The 21,169-nt window shown below is 26.0% G+C and overlaps 1 protein-coding gene across 1 annotated transcript; it reads right to left on the bottom strand.

Annotated features, from left to right (window-relative positions):
• Window positions 1-1,383: 1,383 nt before the first annotated feature.
• LOC107455899 (saccharopine dehydrogenase-like oxidoreductase) lies at window positions 1,384-20,943 on the bottom strand. Its single transcript, XM_043044342.3, has 12 exons — window positions 20,605-20,943; window positions 18,104-18,210; window positions 16,529-16,609; window positions 15,284-15,413; window positions 14,569-14,618; window positions 13,608-13,750; window positions 13,120-13,240; window positions 8,833-8,952; window positions 7,024-7,080; window positions 5,934-6,057; window positions 4,531-4,612; window positions 1,384-3,542 (listed from the first exon to the last, which is right to left on the bottom strand). Exons 1-12 carry the CDS (start codon window positions 20,777-20,779, stop codon window positions 3,443-3,445), a joined length of 1,290 nt encoding a protein of 429 aa, XP_042900276.3. The 5' UTR covers window positions 20,780-20,943; the 3' UTR covers window positions 1,384-3,442.
• Between the last annotated feature and the right edge of the window lie 226 nt (window positions 20,944-21,169).

The following is a 21,169-nucleotide window of genomic DNA, read 5'->3' as shown; positions in this document are numbered from 1 at the left end:
AGCAATAAAATGTTTTTAAAAGTATTATTAACATTTATATTTTGAAAGAAATTTGATTTTTTTTATAGATTTTCTTTTATCATTATATGGAAGTTTTTCAATCATTCAGTATATTCTTTTTTCATTATTCTCCAAGATTGTTTTAAAAAACTCTTTTGTAGGGTAAACTATTTTGTTATTTTTTACATGTCTTTTATCATACTCAGCTTTAAACATATTTCTAAAGAATAATTTCTAAGTGTCTAGTCTTTCAAAGAAGCACCTAGCAGCAAGAATCTCTAATCTTGGCACTATTCAATTAGTATACGTTGACTAGACACACTCCATTCACAATGCTGTATACGTACATTTTTTTGCTCTCACGTAGTTTGAATTGAAATACTCAAAATAAATTTAATGAAGTTGAAATGATCCTTTATTTTGTTCACTGACACAGCATACTAATCTGTAGTGTTATAAGATGCTATTAGATAGCAGCATTGAAGAAAAAGAAATTATAACAAGATGAAATTTATTTTGATGGTATTTTGGGTTTAAAAGTATTTTTTTCAAAATTATAGTAAGAAAGAATTTATAAAATTACGTAATTAATCCTTATTGAAAATAGAAGACAAATTAAAAAAAAAAAAAAAAACATATAAGTAAATTGCTAAAATATCAGTTCTATTATTATTAAAGTTCTATTAAATATTTTTAAAAATTTAAACTAAGACTATAATTAATTTTTTTGTTGAGATTTCGGAACTTTTAAATTGCTTTCCATAAAAATTATTCAGTTTAAATAGATAAAATTTAAATTATTCAATCTATAACCTATTGTTAGGAATTTTCACATTTAGCCTTTTATTATTTTCAAATTAATTTTTTTATTAAAATAAAGTTTCCAATTAGTATTTTGGTTCTTCTTAATAAAAAATTTATTTTTTTTGAAATTATGTAAAAAAAAATTAACAGTCATGTAGAAATGCTAAAGTTATTTCTGCAGATCTTTTCAGAAAAATATTACATTGCACGAAAATCAATAACAGACACATTTCTCTGGTAATCATAGTTAATTTTTCTTCTAAGTTCAAATTTTTATAGTCTCAAAATGTTTCTTTTGGTTTATATTGCAATGAAAATCATAAGCAACCGATTTTAAATATTAATTGATATTGAAGCATATGTGTGGCTACTGCGAACTTTTCAAGCAATGCATGCAATACAATAATTAAAAATAATGATTGTATTAAGTTAACTAAGTTGATTACATCAAAATTAAAAATTTTTCCAAAAATTAAATATCAATTAATGAGATAATGCAATCAATAATACAAAAGACTAACTACAAGATATGAGAGAGAGGATTCAATAATGAGATAAAGAAGTGGAAACTAAAACAAATATTTCCGCAAGAAATTTTATTTGAAGCAAAATATCTCTAAGAAAATATAGTAGCTAACGATGGTAATAGGTTTTATTTTTTGGTTTTATACACAATAAAAAATATATTTCCACCAAATATATATTTTAAAAAGTCATGGTGTCAACAAAGTACAAAAAAGCGTAAGAATAAAAATAAAAAATAGTTCAAGATTTAAAACATTCATAATATACCACAATATGCAACATTTAGTAAGCATTAATCACAGGCAACCAAGCATTAATAAAACATTATAAAGAATCAAACATCAACATTAAGTAAATATAATGGAATATTTTGAAAAGAGAATAAACAACATCTAGAAATAAAAATTCAATATTGTACACATCATAAGCATATAAACTAAAGTTTCAGATAATTAAAACAAATAGCAATTAAAATTGCTAACTTTTTAATGAAATTAAAATTTTAATACTGTTTATTCAAAATACATATGAAATAAAGAACTTTAATCCAAAAATTGAACATTAAACTAATACTTAAAGTGGTGCAATTTATCTTTGTAGCACATAATTGTTATATTTTCCCATTTAGTTTTGAGAAACCACTCCTCTTTAAAATCTGCTCTCTCAAAGTGAGAGAACATATTGCAAGATTAGATTTCATATTCAACACATTTCACATGCTCCTCCATTACATTATTTGTAAGCATATAAAAATCTAAACATTTTTATAACAGTTTAATAATAGTAAAAAATAAATGTAATTTCTAGTTTCAGTATTTAGCAAAGATCACATCATTTATAAGCTCATTTTCTGAAGGAAAAAAAAATCAAATTAAACAAGTTATTATTCGGTAAAATATATTAATGAAGCAATAAACATTAAAAAAATTTTAATATTTACCAAACAAGATAAATCAATATTATAAGCTCATTTCTCTTTAAAATTAGAATATTAATTTAAAAAAAAAATGAATATAAACATGGCTAAAATTGATAAAACACATTATACAACAATAAAAAAAGTTGTTTTCATTTAACAAATAACACAGTCAAAATTGTAAGCTCATTTTTCATTTAAAAATCATAACTTTCACAGCTTAATAGGTAAAACATATAAAAATTAAGTAAATAAAAAATTAAATATACATCAAGAAAAAATTTATTCTTTAACCATTTGGTAACAGATAATCACAAAATAACTTGTTTTGTATGGAAATTATCTTTTACATTTTTTAAATTGTATTGAAGAGGGACAAAAGTGCCAGTCAAATAACATAGTATGCCTAGTTGAATTAGTATACAAATTTCGGTCTATATTTTAAATTAATATCAAAAATAGAATGTAAATGCTAATATCAATATGCAATTTTAAATTTTTTTTAGTATATTGGAGAACATTATTTTGCATCTATTAAATTTTAAAGGATAATATCAGAAGTAATCTTGGTTATGTTTAGATATAAAAAAATCAATAAACTATCTTTTAAATGACATGATATTGATGTCATATAAATAACAAAATAATTCTTCAAGCATTCAGTCATAAATTCTTGATTACTGTACTATCGATAATTAAGATTGACTTTTCTCCATTAAGTTGAATGTAGATTAAGTTTTTTTAAACCAACAGAAATTTAAAAGAAGCAAAAAGGGATAGAACCTTGAAAAAAATTAAAATCATGCAGACCATTGGAATTACAGAGATTTACTGCATTTTTGGAATTATAAATAATTTTTAAATTTTGTAATTTAGAAGCAGTTCTGGAAGTATCCTTAGAATTGTCACAAATGGCTAAATAAACGCCTTATGTGTTTCTGAAGTATATTTGAATAAAATTATGCAAATTCTCTGAGTTCTAACTAACATAAGAGGCTATAAAGTACATTCTAAGGGATTATAGCTTTAAATGGCTACATTTGAACAATTTTCTGCATTTAAATTTGAATATATGCTCTTGCTCATTTACTAGGACCATATTTATAATACCATTACTGGTGAATATTTTATTTAGAAGAATACAAATTAATAACATGCATATTGTTGACAAAGTTTATCAGCCACTAATAATTAACTTTAATTGATATTTTCAAATTCAAAAGTCATTCCACGTTTTTTCAATCTTTCTTCAAGAGAAGTTTTAGCAAATGCTACACCAGGAGAAAGAACACCACCTCTGAAAATATATTGAAAGAAAAACAATTAGCATTGATTTAAATTACACGGAAAGAATTATAATGTGATAACACGACTAAATTTGCAGAATTATAATTAAATTGAGCCCAAAATATTTTTTCTCCATAATATGAAACAAACAGGTATATTTCTCAATGTTTTTCCTTCATCTGAATTCAATGCTGTAATGAGATTTTTCGTTTGGTCTTTCAAACTTAAAATTTTGAAAATGGTCTTAGTTTTGAAACTAAATTTTCACATGAAGATGGTTTGCCCTACTCCACATTTTTAATGCATATTTACAAACATGCATTAGGAATATTTTTTTCAGTGGTGACAATATTTGTTTTCAAATACAAAAATAACGGTTTTCAAAGTGAAAATATTGTGACTAATCAATAATTCAAATATTTCTATATTACTTAGTATAGATATATTTGAATTATTGCTTTAAAATATATGGAAAGTAGCTTAATTTTAAGAATATTCTTTCGATAATTATTATTTCATAATCATTTTGTTAAGTGTATTCCAACACTCTGCAAGCTGGCAAATATGTTACTGCAATGCAAGGTGAAGAGGAAAATACTTAATTTTTTAAAATACATATTTTACACAACACTTATAATTATGTGTAACTTGAGTTATGGATATAACAATTCTTAAAAATGGTTATTTTTTAAAGATCAAAGAAATTTAATTTCAAAATAAAAATAATAATTTATAAATGTATCTTAAAGAATACATTAAATTATGATTTAACAAAAAAATTCAATCAATCAAAATTTTAATCAACTGTCAAACAGAATGCATTGACATAATAGAGTATCAGAGATTAATTTTACCTCCTAATAATTATGAAATTCTGTGATTAACAGTTAAATAAAAATTAATTAAAAACTTTTATGTGCGATATTTTAACAGCACATATCACTAAAATGTCTCTCTAATAGATCAAAGAATTACACTCTATTGACTTGATAACTTACTCTAAAGGTAGTTTATCTTTTTCAAGAAGTATAGTCAAACCAGCATTTACCATGCATTTAGCTGTAAGTGCATATGCAGGCTCTAAAAGAAAAATATAAAATCATTATTTAGATGAATTTACAAAATTTTGCCATTATAATGGCTGCAAAATTGAAACTCCTGAGAGATTTATTAAACTGTGTAAGTAAGTTCTAGATATAAGATTTCTTCCTTAAAAATGTAATTGAATGTTCTAAAATGTAATATATATTAAATATTAATAATATAGAAAAACTACAATAAATTATACTATAATTTATATATGTTATTAATAATACATAATCAATTTAACATGTATAAAAATTAAAAAACTTTTCCAAATTTTGGCAAGATAAATTTTAAATAATATAAGTGGATCAACTACAGACAATTATAATGTTAGCATTTTATCCAAATTAACTAAAATAAATTAAAAAATATACAGAAATCAACAGTTAAAACTTAATTTGTCAAGTATATATAAAAAATAAAAAAAAACAAGAGAAAGAAAAGATAACATTGTATAGAAATAAAGCATAAAAAAGAAGTTGCTGGGAAGTATAAAGCACTCAACTTTTAAGAAAAGTATTTTTTTTCTGCAGTACATGGTAAATGTATAAAAATAATAAATTGGAAGAAAGAAATTTAACATAAAAGTTTCTAAAATGCAATATAAAATCTTTTATTTTAATCTAATTATTATTTCACTAATTCATCTAAATTATTCTTTCACAATTAGTTCAATTTCCTAAGTTACAATTTCAATTTTTGGAGATTCAGAATATAATAAAGAAAAGTAGTCACAGCTTTATAAAATTACATCAAATTGTAAATAATGAAATAAATGACGTGTTTAAAAAAGCTACTTTTTCATTATGTCCAAATATAAAAAAAGCAAACAAACATCTGATGGTACTAAAAACTTGTGAGGGAATACTACAATAATCTTGTTTGAAAATACAAAATAATACCAGATTAATTTTATAATTTAGTTTCCACATAAAATAAATTATCAAGTTTCAGATTAATTCACCAGATTGTTTCATTAATTGTAATAAAAAATTAACCAAGATAAAAATAATCGTGCAATAAATATTTTCCAAAGAGTGGTTAGACAACTGTATCCTGCTAACCTAAGCACATTTGAAAAACTATCATCAGTTTCTCACATTTTTAGCAAAAGTGGTCAAATGATACAAAGCAATATCAAGCTACACTTTAGAAGCAAAATGCTTGGTTAATTAAAATTAATGTGTTATTAATTTTAATAACACATTAATCAGGAATAATTTTTTTTCCATGCTAACAAATTAATAAGGGAGAATTTTAGCAAAAGCATAACAATTTTAACAATAAATGAATAATAAAAGAAAATAAAAGCGACCTGGCCCTTTCATGGTGAGTTTCATTCTGGTGTCAGGTTTAGTGGTGTGCTGGTCAGTAGGATCTGACAGTTTTTCCTTCCATCCTTCACCATAAAATGTTACAGTAGTAGATCCTTGCATGACCTGAATGAAAAATTAAAATGCTTATAACATAAAAACAGATTGTATACTAAGAAAGTACACTGTTTTATTTCGGAACAAATGAAAGACTCAAAATGTTATTGAAATTAATTCAATGCAAATATGAAATCAATAACTCAGGCCAATAGTGCCACAACACAAAATTACTTCAATTTTACAAGAACGGCTTTTGAATTTTTTACAGAAGATTTTAAAGAATTTAATGTTTATTAAATATTAAATGAGTTCACAGTAGAAATAGATTACACTGGAATGAACTAAGTGCTGCAATAAAAATAATTTAATTTTTTCCGTTGTCTTATTGCACTGAAAGACAGATAAAACCTATGTTTTTAATGTCAACGAATGAAGACTACTTTATTCGATAGTAAAACTTCAATAAAGTGAGAGAAAAAACACACATTATCAGAATTTGAAGACATTAAATACGTAACACTATTACGCAAGCAAAAATAAAGTATATTAGAATACTACAGAAGTAAATAATAGGTATTTAAAAACAATATAATTTCCATTATTTTGTTAATTTAAAAAGAATATTTTAAGGGAATTACAATGCTAAAGCAAATACTAAATAAAAAGTAAACAAACAATAATAAACATTAAAAAAAAAAAAAAACTGCATGTACTCGAAGATTACCTAGAGAGCGAAAAGTCAAGGCCCAGAACTTTGTAACCTCAACTAAAAATAGCACTTATAATCATTAAAAATTCTTTAAAATTATCACTATGAAAAAAAAAAGCAAATTATCATTAGAGCTTCACAAATTTCATTCAATGATGCCATTAAGAACTACAAATATTTTGATTACATTAGTATGATTAATGAAAAAAATAGGAATCTATTAGGATCAAAATAATAATTACTGGAAACTAAATGGGAACATTTGCTAAATAAAAATTAGTCTTATGATAGAAAATACAAAACTAAAATAGATTTTGACTTACTTGTGTTCGAGTTGGTCCAGAACTTGAAAATACACCAGCAGTGAAAAAGGATGGGTACTATAATAATAATACAGAATTAGTTTTAAAAACAGATCAACAGTAAAATGTATAATTTGAATTGCTCTTCAACAAATGCATAATGTCTAGCATTTTAAATATCAATGTAATATATTTCCTGGCAATTCAGTGGAAAATATTAAATTTGCAATAAAATTAATCTTTGTAATTTTTTTGAAATCTAATAAGATACTGTGTAGTTGATAATTTGTTTGATTATGTTTATTATAGTAAATGTATGCAGACTTTAATACAAACAAATGAAACTTTAAAGTAAATTAAGATATCGCTATAATATTTTATTTTTCTTACAAAGTACTGTTATAGAATTACATGAAATAACTAGAAAAAAATGACTGAAGAAATATAAGAAGTATGAAAAATGCAATCAGATGAACAAAAAATTTTTTAAAATAAATTTGAATTTAACGTGCACAGTCAAACGTTTCGACAAAAAATAAAAATATTATTAAAGTGCATTGGTTGTTAAGAAATCTTGCATTTAAAAATAATTGAGTTTTTTCATAAAATAACTGAAGAGTACTGAAAATTTCATAGCAAATTCAGCAAAATAAGAATACATTAAAAGATTCAAACAATTTGTTGATTTTCCCCAGGCACATACTCTCATGATAAAAAAATCTTAATTACTTCTTATCTTTGCATAATCAAGTGAATAAAATGGAAACAAAAATTTTGAAGTGACAAAGCTCTGTGATTGCTATAAGCTAACAAATCAACAAACAAGTAAAAAAAATTTCTTTTGCTATTTGGAAAAATAATTGGTAATGTTTATTTGGTTTCCACGATGAGCGAAACTTCAGAGAGATCTTTGGTTCAATTTCAGACGGTAAGACATGAAGCTGAAATGTCTTGCAAAATGCAGCAGTCTTGCAAGTGCGCGAATCCTTCTCAATGCATCAAGCTTAGTGTATATGCTTGTGGAATTTTAAGTAATTCATCCATCATGTAAAATGATTGGTGCTTTCATACAATATGATCGAAATAATGCAAAAATGAATTGTTGTTCAATGAATTGAGAAAAACCATGCTTTTCGCTTAATTTATAGCAATGATAGATTTAACAAAAATCTCATTTTAGTAAGGGGAAAAATCCAATGAAAAAAAAAAAACATTTTTAAAGTCTTTTTAAAAACAAAAATAAAGCAATTTTTAAAAATACTACAAACCTTGACATTAAAAAATAATATTTTTAAAAAGACAGTATTCGATAACAATTTTATCATGCCAAATAATGTGCTGTAGATTTAAGTAAATTAAAAATAAAATTATGTGTGTAAATACCAATTTTGTGCATTAACTAACTTACTTAAGTATAATTATAACTATTAAATAGTGCCAATATTTGAATATTTATTTAAAAAACTTCTTCCATGGTTTCTAAATATCATACGATAATAAAATGTAACAATGAAACATTAGCACTTAATAATATAAACAACTCTTTATTGGCAATGATTTTACCTATGGATGACTGATTTAACTAATGGGTAGAATTTAGTTAATTCTTGGCACATCAAATCAGTTTTCCATTATGTTATTTAATGGAGGTACAATAGTTAACAAAGTAATACTTAAACAGAATTGTTCAAGTAGTCTGACAGTTAAAGGATTGAAATCTTATTTATAGTGTAAACATTTGCAGTAGATAAATGCTAACTAAGAAAATTGAATATTGCAATTACTTTTTAGTAAATTTAAGTTGATGGATATAAGGCAATAAAAACAAACCTTGGCTAAGAGGGATCGAGTGAATGAAAAGAATGACATGAATGCAAAATATACAGCAAACATTACCAGTGCGAAAGCAGTAAAGAATGAATTGCACTTAATGTAACCATGAGACAATATCTGAAATATAAAGAATGGAAATAAAAATAAAGTATATTTAAATTATCCAGAAAAATAAAATTTAGTCAATAAATCAAAATATCAACAACAAATACAATAAAATAAGAATTTTTTTTAATATTATTAATATATTAAACATTAGAATATTGAAGTATATCTGGAGGATATTAAAATTTAGTTCTAAAAGAATAAAAGACATATATGAATTTTAAATAGCATTGATACTTAAGGCACAGCAAATGCAGGAATAACAAAATGAACTATTAAGAAATTCAAAATGAAATAAAATATTTTAGTATTAATAATTTATTCATTTATCTCCTGAATGCTAATAACTTCATAGCTGCCAACCCCTAATTATAAAAATGCATAAAAATGCAGTTATTAGATAGCATATTATGCTTTATTAATTATTAGATAGCATTTTATGCATTTATTAGCATGCCACTGCATGCTAATAAATGCATAAAAAAAGCAGATTAAAATTATTTATTATTTTATAAATTCACTATAATATAATGCAGGGGTGATAGTGCAACAAAGTGGAAAATCCTGAAAATTTTATGCACAAAAAATCGGTATCAAGATTTTAATTTATATACCAATCATGCTTCATATTTAACATAATTTTTTGAGCTAGCATATATAATTAAATCACTTACTAGTGAAGAATATCAGACCTTTATAGTAACTGATTAAAAAAAAAGAAATTACTTCTCACAAGAATTGCATTTTTAGATTTTAAAATTGCAATCTTGGATTTTAAAATCACATAAATATGAATTGCAATATTGAATTTTTAAATCGCATAAATATGAATCACAATGCATCAATTTTCAATAGTGTGAAACGAATCCTAATGTGTAATTTTTAAATAAAGTATAAATACAAAAATTTATGTTTGATATTACTACAATGTAAATACAAATTACGATATAGGATTTTAAAAACGAGTACATAGAAATCGCTATATTGGATTTCAAAATTTTGTAAATAAGAATCGCGATGAACGATTTTTAAATTGCGGAAATAAGAATCGCAATGTCTAGCTTTTAAATCAGATAAATACACAAATCTATATTTTACATTAAAATCGGGTGAATATGAATGACGATATTAGCAGATTCTGGGTTTTGGATTCTATAAAAGTTTTTTGTATTGTTTTAATTCAGTCATAATAAATAAAACTAGGGGGCTCCGCCCCCTGCTCGCTACGCTCGCCAACCCCCAGAACTGCTTCGCAGTTCCATTGCATATTGCTTCGCAATCTTATAAAAACAATGGACATTGATGCATATTACGGGGAGAACCAATGAAAGAAGAGGGAAGAATGACTTGACGCCCAACTCTCAAATTGTTTTCAGCTGCACGCTGGTGTATGTAATCAGCTACATTTAAATACATATCTGCACGCAAATTACTTTGATTGTGCCTTATAAAATTTAAGCGTGTGCCTTCAATTCGAACATACATATCCACAACCCACTGAAGATACAGGAAATATTAATATGCCATCCAGGATCACCATGGGGAAACAGTAGCGGATAAGCCAATGGGTCTAACGATGAGTCTAAAACAGAAACTGTGCGAATGCCACCTGACTTTGACATCACCACCAGGTTTCATACCCCAGGAGGTACTTCATCTACGCATCTAAAAATTGCTGCAACATCTGTATTTGTGGCATCATTGTACCGTCGTTGATCAGATGACGCGTTGACAGTGATGTGCATGCATATTTCCTTTTCATTTCCATCACTGGAATTCCTACAGAGATCACCCATTGTTTGAAAAGATTGGACATATGAATTCACTCTGTTCAGATATATAGCTATTTCATGCATAATGTTCGCATCACATTTGACATTAGCTTGTTCACGCATTCTGTGTTCAACTGCTGTATCTACATCATAAAAGTAATTCTGAGCGTACTTTGGCTGACAACCTTCACTTGGTATAAGTGAACCAACACGATGGTAAAATGTGTCATGGATTTTAAAATGATACATTTCACCGGTTACACTTTCATCTAAGTGTGTCTCAGAACTTATCATGACAAATGCAGAATTATAGGAGCGAATATTGTCCAAATAATTTTGGGATCGTTTCTTTGCAGTATGGTCTAAAGATGTTACACCAGTAATCAAATTCTCAAAATATTGTGAATGCGACAATAAAGGAAGATCAACCTTGCCTTTCTGACAGCAAATACCATATTCATTGCTACTTCCTGTCTTCTCTAACATAAAATGCTTAGCATGACAAAAGTTACAAATAAAAGTCATAGATCCAATAGTAAAGGGGTCACAATCGTCATGAACAGTCAATGCAGATTTGTAAAAATCTCGAATTTGTAGAGGTGGCGATTCCCTTCGGCGAGAAATGCTTTCCCGTTTAGAATTCCGCCATTCATTTCTCTGACGTCTGCCAGAGATATTTCGACGCCTGATAGCAGGCATTTTATTTAGGCAGCAGGCACTAAATAAATAAAAATAGAACTAAATGACTAAGATATCGTTTTAAATCTCAAATCAAAATAATTGTTTGTAGAAAGTTTGTTTTGGTTTGAATATTCGCACGTTTGTTTTGGTTTGAATATTCGCACGATGCATTGCCATTCTATTGTAACGAAACAAAAAATTTATCATTAAAACTAAAAATTTATCAAAGGAACTAAAGATATTGAATTCTTTTTTTAAGAAATTCAGTTCCGTTTTTTTTATCCACTCTTAATTTTGTTTATCAATCTATTAATTAAGAAATGCTTTAAATCAAACGATGCTTACGGAAACAATGCTTATGCGAACCACCCGAAAAATGATTTGCTGAATTCTCATTGGTTGAAACTAAATTATTAATTTTATTAATTAATTAAAGGAAATTTTCATAATTTAAGACCTTATTGCACATCTACATAACAATACCTTTAAAACGACACCTTATTTGTTTAATTCGGTTGCGTAGTTTGGGAGTTTTTAGCGAGACAAAATATTGCTAGCCTATTAATATATAGATTTAACAAGATTAATTGAAAGAGCAAATAAATATTTTTACTGCAAAATCCTTCGTTATTTCTTTTTTGGCACACGCCATTTTATTTCAAGATTCACTTTCGTGCTGGCAAATAATAAGTCACGTAATAATTGGGAGCGCTCTTGCAGAACAAACTGAATTCCTTCCCTCATTGATAAATGAGGAGAAATCCATTGCGTTACACCTTAAAGGGAGGACCACAGCAAGTGGGCACACCAAGGCCGCTGCAGAGAAGTAGCAATATCTGAATTAAAGAAAATAAGACCTATCAAGTGGGCAGATAAAAATGCAGAAAATCTTGTCTTCTGCACGTAAAAAATAGTTAAAATAAGTAAAAATGCAGAAAATAACTGCAAATTGTGGATAATTGGCAGCTATGTGACTTATTCTAAATGCCTCAAATGCATTACGAAGTTTAATTTAATATTTATACCGAATTTCTGTTAAACTAAAATCTTAATGTGAACCTCTTTTAAATTTAAAGATGTACAAAACTACGAGAACATTTTGATTTCACGATATGAAAATAGAATGTAAAGCTCATATACATGTAGAAGGAGACTTCACGCCTTATTGACCCTAACCTGCAACAACTAATTATATCTTCTGTCTCTGATGAGTGTTATGCATGCGTATAATAACTATATATTTAACCTTATTTCTCATTAAATTCTGCAACCAATATTTCATACCTTTTTACTTTGAGTGATTACAAGTGCATACAACATCTATATATTAGTTATTTCATTGATATCATATTATCCTACATTAAAATAAAATTTTATTGAAATTTGTCCAGTAGTTTTGAAATAATCAATCAAATTTGAAAATTCTCTTATTTACAGAAACTAGTGCATAATAGTCATTAGCAAAAATACTATTTCAATAAAAATGTATTCAGAAAAATGGTATCCATTTTGAGATATTTTTTTAAAAAGATAAATTGAAATACATGTGAAAAATCATATGCATGTGAATAAAGACGTGGAGAACGTTGAAGAGTTAGCTGTTAAATTATATCAAAGCAAAACAGTGTACATTCTCTAGTATTAAATTGTTTATAATAGATAATATCTTGATTTCATAAGTTATTCCATTTTCTTTGAAAAATAAGTCAATGATAGAATAACTTACAGGTCTTTCTTTTAAGTAGTTGTGGCGAAATAATTGACTTCTATGAATAACTCTCTGATCTGGTCCTACAAACCAAAGACTCCAGGCCTTCTCTTCAGAACTATAAGAAACTGGTGGTTGTCTGAAAACAAAAACACGTAAATTAAAATTCAATATAAAGAAGTTAGCAATAAATATTCCGTCAAAATTTAATTGCTTTTTAGACCCCACTGGAAAAAGAAAGCAGGGAAGGCAGTGGTTGAGATGGGCTGACTCAGAGGAGTCTGATTTTCTTGCAATTAATGAAAAGAATTGGAGATCAAAGATAAATCGGAAGTCGTAATGGAGAAATCATCAGAAGCGCACATTGGGCTGTATGGCCAACTATGATGACGATGAAAATCAGAGAAACTTTAAATTATTTAGAAAATAATAAAAAATATCAAAAAAGCTTTACTATGGTGATACTTGGTGCATAAATTATGAATTTAAACTAAAAAATTTTGTACCTCCAGCCTAATGGATATTTAGGTTTTGGCAAATCCTCTTTAAATACTCTTTCTTTAAGAGCAGCATCATATTCTTTTACATACTTCTTATCCCACATAGAGTTCATAGCTGACATAAAGGTTCCGATATTAGTGGATCGACCCTAGAGAAAACGACAAAAATATAACTACCAATATTTTACAATTAGTTGGTAAAATTATATAAAAAATTCATTTTAAAATTGTAATACAATGAAAAATAAAGTCAAAATATGTACTAGTTTCAATCAATGCAAAATGAAAATGCATGACAATTAATTTCTTCTAAAGCCCCATAGAATCAAATTTCTATAGCAACAAAATAAAAAAGGGTCATAACCAACTGATCTAAATCAAACTACAATGTTATTTAGAGATGTTAGAATATTTTAAACTTCATTTAATTACAAAATTTAAACATAAGAATAGAGAAGAGACAAAATTATTTCTTTAAAAAAGTATTTTTGAGTGTTTTTTTTTTCTTCAAATAAACCAGAGAAACCAGAGAATTAAAAATACACTAAACCAGAGAATTAAAAATACACAATTTTTAAATCATGAACAAAAAAAAAAAAGTCAGTAGTTATAAACAGTATTTTTAAAAATATATTTCTTTCCATTATAAGTTTTTAATTCTGAAATTTTTAAAGATATTAAAGAAAACATCATAGATAGAGAACCTTCAACTGTCTGCAAGCACAAAAGCATTGTAATCAGTATTGATTTTAATCATTTTAAAATTTTGTTTTTATTAACTTTACCATCAAAGAAATTTGAGAATTATTAAAAAAGTATCATAAAAACTTGATTTTAAATGGAAATATCAGCATAAATAAACTTAAAAAATTTTGATTTTACAATAAATTTTCTAAACAACAATTTATTTGTTCTGGAAGTACAAAATTAAAGCATATTGAATATAACTTTAACATATTTTATTTACCTCCGGTCCGATTCCGATGGTGACAAAATACTCAACAGAATTCAAATCACCTGAAATATTAACAAAAAATATATAAATAAATACATAAAATAAATAAATGAATAAAAAAATACAAAACATTACATTAAATTTGAAAAATACTATTAATGACAAAATATTTAACACAACAAAGAACTTTTAAGAAATGCAAATATTAAATCTTTGAAGAAAAAAATTGTACATATGAATTTAAACTAAGTAACACATTAAAACTTCAATAGAAACAATCAATAATTTCTTTTAGAAAATTTAAATGTCAGAACTATTTAATAAACTGCTTTTAGAAATGTAAATAATGAATTAAAAGAAATTATGTTAATAAACTTTCTAAATTTTTTAAGAAAAATAAATAAAAAACTAAAATATTTCAGATTCCCTAAAATGATAAATCAATTATTTTCTATATATTTTAAAAATAATAATTTCAAGATATATTAAATAAAATGGAAAATAATTAGGTTTTAGAAATAACAAGTTTTGAAGTTTTGCAATAATTCTAGACAAATTATGAATTTTTTTTTTTTTTCAAAACAGGTGAAAAACTACACTTGAGGATATTTTACTGTTAGTAGCAGCAATAAATCAAGATCTATGTTTATACACATTTAAATATTTTTAAAGAAAATTTTAATTTTTATTAACCAATCAAGAAAATGACAATTTTTTAGTAACTTACCAGGAAAATGATTTTTTAAGATGGTCATTCCACAATCGCCAGGGATGCTGTCAAAGCCACAAGCCCCAACAATATAAATCTTTTTCTCACGTGCTGCATCAAAATACTTGATTTGCGTTCCTTCTAAATACTATAAAAATAATAATTATTTATTAGTAGGTATTATATTAGTAGAATATAATTACTAATTAGTATTTCAATATTATCAATGAAAATTTAAAATTTATGATTAAAATAGTTATAACAACTTCAGTTATAAATCATGATTTGAAAATAAATTATTAAAATAAACATGAATAATTTGTTTTCACTATAAAAGTTAATTATCCAACCAGTGAACAGTGACCTAAAGCTAGATATGCACAATATACACAAACGTGCAAACACTATTTGTGGAAAATTAATCACTACTATGGAAATTTTTTCAGTGCATTATAAAAAATATAGCTAAGTATAGGATAAAACAAGGCAAGTCAATAAATAGTTTAATATCTATCAAAAAACTGTTATAGTTAAATTTATATATATATGTTAGTAAGTAAGTAATAAATTTACAATTTTGAAAAAATTAGCATTACATAAATCAGCGGTTTTTGAACAACATTTATCAAAATCAGGTGGTAAAGATAGGATTGAAACTACAAAAATTAATAAATTGCTAACAGAAAGCTTTTAAATTGAAATTTTTGTTTGTTGAAAGTTTTTCATTTAAGTCCATCTAAAGCTTAGTAATGAAATTAAAGATGAAAAAAAAAAAAGATAACAAACCTAAAAGTCAAACCATACTTTGACTACATCATGCCAAGAAGTATCTTAATTTATGAAAGAATAACTTTTTATAAATTTTTGTTACAATTTTAAAACATAATAAGAGTAGTGATATTTTGATATTTAAATAAATAAATAAATAAATAAAAATAAAATCTTAAGTGATATTTATTGGATATTTTCCTCTTAACTACAAGTTTTTCATGAACAAGTGCCTAGAATTAAAAAACAAAAGAAAATTAATTAAATTAAATATTATTATTTAAAAAGAAACTATACTTTTAATCAAAAAGAACTACAAATAATTTACATTTACTTGATTGAATTACAAGAGATACTAATAAAAAAATAAAATTTAAGCATTTTATTCTGAATTTCCTGGATCTTTTAATTTCAAACATTAAAAATTTAGCAAATGACTAAGATGGGATTGACAAAAGATATTGGAAAACAATTATCCAATGAATAAGATTTAACCTTTAGTTCTCCGCTAAGATCAATGTGATGAGTTCCATTTTCTACGCAAGCTTTGATAACTGGCTCGCCAAACAATTTGTACTGAAAAGAAATTTAGAAATAATAAAATATCTAACATTCACAAATAAACATATTTTCAAGAAACAGTGTTTTCACTACAGCGCGAGAATCTCGCTTATTTTCTTCTTTTCTCGCATTAAAAAATTATCAACGCGAGAAGATCGCGCACTCTATTAATCAATTTCAAAATGCTCGAATTTTGGAAAAAAATTCGTCTTCTGCCATTTTGAATAAAATCCGTTTCACTTTTCTTCCTTGATCTTTCATTATTTTCAACACGGATCCCTGTTATCTGCTTCCCTATTTACCAGTATTGTTCAGAACCAGTGCTAACAGCAGAACACAATGCCCCCCCCCCCGAATGACAGAACACCTTTCAGAACACATTTTTCTGCAACCACGTGTTCACGGAAGGTAAGATTTCTTCATGTAAGACGTTTAAATTTTTTCAATGCTACAAATTTACTTAGAGATTCTGAATACTTCAGCATCTGTTGCAAGGTCATTTAGCACTCAAAACCGAATTAGGACAAAATATCTTATACAAATGACTGATAAACATTTGAGCAACCTAATGAGAATAGCTGATGAAAAAGTAGATATAGAACGTTTTCCATATCATGATGCAGCAAAAATATTCAATGCTTTAAAAATTAGATGTTAAAAATGTATTATAATTAAAGAAATATTTTTTTCCAAGTCTATTCGCGTTATTTTAATTTTTAGAAATCTCACTTAACTTTTTGAGATCTCATCCTGTTTTTGAGAAAGGGTGAGAAATTTTCTCTCATTTTTTTTCTGTAATGAAAACACTGAGAAAAAAATATTTTTGTATAACAAACCTTTTGATGATAGATACACTAACAGGCATTTAAATATATATATATATATATATATATATATATATATATATATATATATATATATATATATATATATATATATATATATATATATATAAACAATTTAAAAATTAGTTGATTGACATATATCAAAGAAAATCTGTTTGATAATATGCTGAATTTCTTTTTCAAGAAAAGTAGAAACAGTGACTCTGAACTTCAAAATTTCTGTGTCTCTTATTACAAAAAGTGGATCGCTATTTAAATATAAATTTTCTACTTCTTCATCTATCTATTAATATGCAAGCACATTCATAATTATTCTATCTACTGTTATGCAAAACAAAGAATTTTAATATGAGAGTTTTATCGAAACATTCCAAGCTTTTAATTAAGACTGATACCTGCATAAAGAAAAATCAATGATATAATTTCATACTCAGAATTATCTTAACTTTTCCCTTTAGTTATTGATAAATAAAAATAAACCTTTTAAGTTTGTTATAATTTTGCCCACATAAATCTGCTGGCAAGCTATTTTTTTTTAAGCACTGGAGATATACACGTCCTATGAGATGTTTCATAACTTTATTTTTCATTTCTCTTTTATGAGTTTTTGGTACATTTGATACATTATACTGCATAAGCAAAATGGTTAAGAAATATTACTCACTGGTCCAACACAGTTAAGTATCAACTTAGCCCTTTTGCACATATTTGAAAGAGATGATTCACTTTTAACATCAGCTTCAATAATTGGAGTTTTGCTTATATCTATCTCTGAAAAACAGAAAAAATGATTAACTCATTTCCACTTTCAGAAATGTTTAAAAATTATAAATTTCTGTCAACGAAAATTAAAACCAAATATAAATTTCAATTTACATAATCATTACTTACTTTATACTTTTTATCAGGGTGTGTAGCCAAATCTCACAACAAAAAATAAGCACCTTTTAAGTACTTTTAAAGCACTCAAAAATATTTTTAAGCACTATATACATTAACAAAATGCAAAATAATTTTCCAAGACTTTACACAAACATGATAAAAATAACTAGTTTCTTATAAAGAACTCTTTTTCCTGATTATATTAACCATTATAAAATGATCAAGAGATTTTTCAGTTCGATTTCAGCGGGTGGAAAATGAAGCCAGAAATTGAGAATATCTTTCAAAATGCAGCAGAGTTGCACATGACAGTGCAATAATCTCACCGAACCCAGCTCAGTAGACGCACATGCAGACTCGAAAGTATTTCATTAAACATGTAAAATTATTAGCGCTTTCCTACGCTATGGACCGACGGTACGCCAAAATAGATTGTGGTTGAATGAATTATGAAAACGTTGAACAGAACACTGTGAAAAAGCACACTTTTGCATAATACGTGGCGAAAATCAACATGGTAAAGAAAAAAAAATCTCATTTTCGAAAAGAGAAAAATAGCACCTTTTAAAAACATCCAATGAAAAAAGCACATTTAAGGGCTTTTAAAAAATGAAAATCAAAAATAAGTACCTTCAAACACTTTTTAAAAATGTTAAGCACCATGTTTATACTTAAAAAATATATACATCAACCCATACTTATATTTAAATAGAATGGAATTCTTTATACATATTCAAGTAGGCAAAAATAGGACAAATAATTTTCTCTTTTTTTCTGAAGTGATTATGAATAAACAATGCTTTTGCTAGTTTCTCTATTACAATATATTTTTAAACTTTACAGAGCAAATAACCAAATTATTATTATTTTGCTTTTAAAGAAATTAATAAAGGAAACAAAATATTTTAATATAATATACCTATTCACTTCAAACATATATTTCAATTATTTTTTACTTTACTCTAGAGCCTTTTTTTAAAAAAAAAGTAAATTTAAATCTAATACAATGAACTCTAGTTTATAATAATCACTTGTTAATATTTTTTTCTACCAATCATTGTATTTTTAAAAAGTTATAAGAAAGTAAAACCTTTTATACATAAATTATAACTTTTATACATAAATTATATTATTGTAAAGCAGCAGGTTTCATGTTTTTGTAGTTAAGCATGCCAACCTTTCAAGGTTCTGAGGATTAGCCTAGTATTATTTGATTAGTAGTATCCAGTAGCATTTCTAATAGAAAGTTACATTAAATAATCAGGGTGCGTAACCAAATTATTCAACAAACATAAGCACTTTCAAGCACTAAAATATTTTTAAGCACTTTAAAAAAATATCACAATTAGGCAGAGTTGGAAAGTTTTTGACAATGTTTTAACCATCATGCCAAAAAAAAGAAAGGAAAAAAACAAACCTTTTGGCATTGTTTTTGACTATTGTTAAAAAATCATGAAATTTTGAATCACGTAAAACGAATGGCATTTTCAGAGACTACGGACTGACAATATGCCGCAATAGATTGGGGTTGAATTAATTGTGAAAACATTGAATAGAACAATGTGAACTGTGTCTTTTTGCATAATTCGAAGCGAAAATCAACATTGTAAAGGAAAAAGCTCATTTTGAAAAAGGGAAAATTAAGCACTTTTTAAAAACACCCAATGCAAAAAGCACCTTTAAGGGCTTTTAAAAAACGAAAATCAAAAATAAGCACCTTAAAGCAATTTTTATAAACGTTACACATCCTGATAATATATGTAAATATTTTAGATTTTATTTAAGTCTATTAATTATACCTAAAATAAAATATCATAATAAAAAAAAAAAAATTAAAATTGTAAATGGTTCAGATTTTCTTAAACATTACTGCCTTTTGGAAAAATAATGGTATATCTTATATAATGGTCAAAACTATATTCATTTACAGTGTTAAGAAACAGATAAAAATAAATACTTTCATATTTTACTATTCGCTTTTGATCATTACTTTTCATTCTCATTTTTTCTAAACTACATTACAGTATACCTAGATTGGCAAAAATCTGTACAGACTGATTTAACCTGTTATCGGTAAAATAATAATTAAATCAAATATTTTCACTCAGCTATATGCTAGCATTGGTTATTTTTACCACAATAAGTACAAATAATTTTCCGGTAAATATGAACAAAAGATAGTTTATACGAATTCCATCAATATTCTTTTCTCATTAATTTAATAAGTACATTATTAGATGAGTATTTTCAGATGGCTCGACAGACTAATTGAAACTTTTATACCTTTCCCAAGATACCCCTGAACAATCTCTAAGGATTCCTCCAATTTTTCTTTATTTCTGCCGGCAATAGCCCATTTAATATCAGTTGATTTAGAAGAATGAGCCAGTTCTTCAATAACATACCGGCCTGTATACCCAGTTCCACCAAAAATTATAACATCAAACTCTCTAGCCATTTTTTTCTTTATTTAAATTCGAACCAACTTGAAACAAAGAAGGAAATGTATGCAATCACAGAAAGGAAACTCTTTTCAAGGTAAGTGTTACCGGTCAGGTAACAATTTAATCTGCAACCCTTCTGACAGTCACAGTTTGTTTTGTTTTCGGTAATTTGCATGTCATGGTGATTGGCAGTTCTGTTTTGCACCTGTTTGAAAGTTAGCTTAAAGCTTACTTCAAAGAAATCACGGAATAGGGAGAAATTGTAAGGCTTATTTTCATTAGCAACTTTCAGCAACGCTAATCGAACTCGCACGAAAAGTTACGCTTTATGCGTCAATTAATTTTGGTAGGTATTTTATTTACGTAACACTAGCGCTGCACAACGGCGATTGATTTGAGAATGT

This window comes from Parasteatoda tepidariorum, chromosome 10 (assembly GCF_982258835.1).
Source record: "Parasteatoda tepidariorum strain Cologne lab strain chromosome 10, Ptep-v5.0, whole genome shotgun sequence".
In the NCBI taxonomy this organism is placed as follows: Eukaryota; Metazoa; Arthropoda; class Arachnida; order Araneae; family Theridiidae; genus Parasteatoda; species Parasteatoda tepidariorum.
The sequence above is the reverse complement of the archived record's forward strand: the minus strand, read 5'-3'. Positions and strand labels throughout refer to the sequence as shown.